Consider the following 4183-nt stretch of genomic DNA (forward strand, 5'->3'; position numbering starts at 1 on the left):
GCTCCCACCTACTGCTCGGGGTCTTGTGAGGACTCAGGCCAGTGTCCAGACCACCAGCGTGCACTAGGCTGTTGCATTCATGTTTCTTCAGTATTTTTTGCATATGCTGCTGCTTGGGTGACTTGGCAAGAGCTTGCAGTGAGAGGGTAAATGCAAACAGCTCAGAGCCACTAGACCCCGGAGGGTGCTTGTGTGCTGGCCGAGAGGTGGGTCATTCCTTTAACAAGGCGTGTGGTACACCCCGATGCCATGGGCTGTGTGCCCACCAGGCATAGGAGCAGCTCTCCCTGCCCGGCTCAAGCCAGCTCTGCAGGCAGGGAGCCTCCGTCCCCAGCAGCATCTCCAGCGGGGCAAGCATTGGCATGCAAGGCAGGACTGATGGAGGCACCTCCACCAGCACACTGGCCCGCAGATTTCATGACATAGTCCTCAGGCTCAGCTCCCACCCCGAGCCCATCCAACAGCTAACCTGGCAGCCGAGGGCTCCCAAGCCCGCTATCCCTGCTGTCCAGTGACAAGAGGAGGGTAACATATTTTCTTTGCAGTTGGTAAGCTCCCTGGCTCAGGTGGAGGAGCAGGATGTCCAGGCTTGGGCAGGGTGGGAGGACTTGTAATGGTCAGGAAAGCTCTGCTCTTCATTTTCACTGCTCTTCTTTTCTCGCAAAGGTGAAAGCCACAGATGCAGATGAAGGCATTAATGGGAGAGTGTGGTACAGGATTGTCAAGGGTAAGTCCAGGTGCCCCTTCATGCATCAGTGTATTTGCACCAGGCTCTGGCCAGCCACATGCACAGCCTTGTTGCGCTCTCCATCCTTTTGCACTTTGCAGCCCACAGAAACGTTTCCCCCACCCTTGAGCAAAACTTCAGCATCAGGGTTAATTGCCAGGGGATGGTTTGTCATTGATGGACACCTAGATACTGTAGCTCCTGGCTTGACCAGGGCCAAACCCTGCTGAGCTGATCCTGATGTAGCTGAAGGTGATGGGGGCTTGGGTTTTGCTCCGAGGCAGCCCCCCGGGGAGGGCTCGGTGTGTCGCCAAGACTGATGCAGCAGCAGCAGGCAGCATCCGTCTCTTTTCCCCCCTGCCAGGAAATGAGCACAACAACTTCCGCATCAATCCCAGCACCGGGCTGGTGATGCGAGGTGTGCGGCACCTGGACAGGGAGCAAAACTCCTCTCACGTCCTGGAGGTGGAGGCCTACAACACGGAGCAGGGACCCATGAGGAGCTCCGTTCGGGTAAGGACCTTGCAGCCACCAAGGGGTGGGCAACAGGGCTGAGCGGCAGCAGAGTTCATGGAAAATATTTGGGATGCTTCATCAGAGGTCAGCCATTTCCAGCCCTTGCAGGCTTGCAGGAAGTTTGAGATATCTGGCATGGAAACGCTGATGGAAAGTCTCTGGGGGCTGCCCGTGGGTGGAGAAGAGCTTGTGGGGGTTTTTTGTTGTTTTTTTTCTTTTTTCCTGTGACATTTCAGTGCAATGAGGCTGCTAAGTGGTGCGGCAGTCGCTGTCGGAGGGAGTCCCACTCACCCAGTGAGATGCAGCTCTGCTGGCAGGAGGAAGAGCTGAGCCTCAGCCTGTTGGAAACTGTGTCTCCTGGACAGACATCTATTTAAATAAGCCAGGACCTAGTGGCAATAATCTTTAGCAGTGATACACCAGCTTCCCATGGTTCCCACAAACCCAGCCCTCTGGTTCCATCTGTTTTTAGACCCGCTGAGTTCATGGTGGGCTCTGGCCAAGCACGATGTGCCCACAGCACCAGCAGCAAGCAGAAAAACGGGAGGAGAAAGGATGTTCTCTGGGGAAAGGGGAGAAAATGCAGCTTGACCCACTGAACTTTGAGCAAAATTTCCCACCAAGTCACCAGCATTTCTACATTGCAAGGTCTCTAACTGCAAGGTTTCCAGCAGGGGATCCCAAAGCACAGAGGAATTAATATACAGACTGTACCTCCCTCTGGCCAGGGAAGGACTGAGTCACTCCAACCACGGGGCTTGTTTAAATCTATGATGTTCAACTGTGTGTGCTCACTCTCCATCACGTGGTATTTGTAGCAGAAATAACATTTCTCCTGTGCAGCAGATGAGTGCCATGAAGGATATATTTCCCCTCACAAGTGTAAGCAGCTGGCGAGGCTTCATGGGCCTACCCAGCTCACCCATGCTTTCTCTGGGGGCTTCCGCAGGTGATCATCTATGTGGAAGATGTCAACGATGAGGTGCCGGTGTTCACCCAGCGGCAGTACAACCGCCTGGGGCTGCGGGAGACAGCGGGGATAGGGACTTCGGTGGCGGTGGTCCGGGCCACTGACCGAGACACAGGTAGGAAGCTGGGGGTGAGCTTACAGAAACACCCAGTTTAGAGGGAAAGCGGTGAAAAGAGCCATTGCATGAATCCTGGCTTGGCTGGCCTGAAATCCCCACATGGGATGGGCTCTGCTCCATGGTCAGGGTCAGCATCGGTGGTGCCTGCTTCTTCGGGATGCTTGGTCCAACCAGCACCGTGGTTCCTGCTCCTGCCCCAGGGAACGGTGGTCTGGTGAACTACAAAATCCTGTCGGGTGCTGAAGGGAAGTTTGAGATCGATGAGAGCACGGGCCTCATCACGACCATCGAGTACCTGGACTACGAGACCAAAACCAGCTACCTGATGAACATCTCTGCCACGGACCAAGCACCCCCCAACAACCAGGGCTTCTGCAGCGTGTACGTCAGCCTGCTGAATGAGCTGGATGAGGCCGTGCAGTTCTCTAACAGCAGCTACAAGGCCATGATCATGGAGAACATCCCCCTGGGCTCTGAGGTGCTCCGGGTCCAGGCCCGCTCCATCGACAACCTCAATCAGATCACCTACAAGTTCGACCCCAACACCAACGCCCAGGCGCTCTCGCTCTTCAAAATCAACGGGATCACTGTAAGTAGCTACAGCATGGTCCCTCCTGGCTTGGTTGTCCACTGTGGACTTTGGTGTTGGCGGCTGACATAGCTGTTGTTCATCCTTGGCAGGGTGTGATCACAGTCAAAGGCCAGGTGGATCGAGAGAAGGGGGATTTCTACACCTTGACAGTGGTGGCCGATGATGGAGGACCAAAGATTGACTCTACAGTGGTGAGCAGCTTCTACCCACTTCCCCACCATCTTTTGCATGGGCAGAGCTGACCTCAGGTCACCTCCCTCTTCCTCTGGCATGGGACAGCATGTCCTAGTTTTCCTCTGCTCTGGCCACCGGGGTCTGGAAACCCCGATTTGGGAGAAACCCTGGCTTTGCATAAGCACAGACCTTCTGCATGTCGTAGGGTGGGATTTCTCAGAACAAAAGAAAACCCCACCCCAAACTGTAGAGTTTGCAGGTCACTTATTAAGCTAAAGCAGTTTTGAGGGAGGTAAATTTGGGGCCCTTGAAATACTTCACAGTGGTTTATGTTTAAGAGGGTTATATTTGGCAGTTTCAAAGGCAGCCGAGCAGGGGGGTGATTTGCATTTCTCTGCTGGGGCAGGAGGCATGCTGGGTGCAGGGCGAGCCTGGTCCCTGTGCCGTGGGCAGGGGCGGCTTGGCTGGCACTACTCACACTGTGATGGTTTGGGCCAGCTGGAGGAGCGGGACCCTGGGGGGGTTTGAAACTGGAGGCTGGCCCGCAGCGATGGGCAGCGCTCTGTGTTTTGAGCGCTCTTGTGGCTTGGTGCATCTGTTGCCTCTAAAAAGGATACTGGATGACAAAGGCAGTGATGCTGCAAGCACTGCCTGTCCCCACCCATGGGTGCTGGCGGCTGTGGTCTCCACTCACTGCCGTGCTCTTGTCTGAGCCTCTCCCAGGGCTAGGGGCAAATCCACCAAGCTTATCTAGAAAAAAAGACAGAGGATGCTCCAACAGGGGAGCCTCCGAATCACCGCAGGGGGGTACCCGCGGCCCCCAGCACTGCCACGGTGGGATGCAGGGCCAGCTCACTGCCCCTCACCTGTGCACCTCCTCATCCCCCACTAACTCTTGGTTTTTTGTTTTCTCTGTTTCCCACTCTGCTCTCCTCCAACAGAAGGTAAGTGTGTCCATCATGCTGGCATCACCTTGGGAACCAGGATCCATCCCGAACTCTGCATCAAGCGGCAGGGAGGGACCAGGGTGGAGGTCTCCAGCCCTGCCCCACCAGCAACAGCCTCTGTGACACCCTTCAGAACATG

General features: G+C 55.5%; 1 protein-coding gene across 1 annotated transcript in view; it reads left to right on the plus strand.

Annotated features, from left to right (window-relative positions):
• Positions 1-4167, plus strand: part of LOC140655636 (cadherin-23-like) — a 130346-nt gene extending 126179 nt beyond the window's left edge. The window contains exons 26-31 of the mRNA XM_072870380.1: positions 667-727; positions 1092-1240; positions 2193-2328; positions 2532-2920; positions 3013-3114; positions 4042-4167. Of these exons, the coding sequence (XP_072726481.1) occupies positions 667-727; positions 1092-1240; positions 2193-2328; positions 2532-2920; positions 3013-3114; positions 4042-4167 (963 nt within the window). The remainder of the gene's footprint in view (positions 1-666; positions 728-1091; positions 1241-2192; positions 2329-2531; positions 2921-3012; positions 3115-4041) is intronic.
• The last annotated feature ends 16 nt before the right edge of the window (positions 4168-4183 follow it).

Source organism: Ciconia boyciana, chromosome 8 (genome assembly GCF_034638445.1).
Source record: "Ciconia boyciana chromosome 8, ASM3463844v1, whole genome shotgun sequence".
NCBI classification, from domain to species: domain Eukaryota; kingdom Metazoa; phylum Chordata; class Aves; order Ciconiiformes; family Ciconiidae; genus Ciconia; species Ciconia boyciana.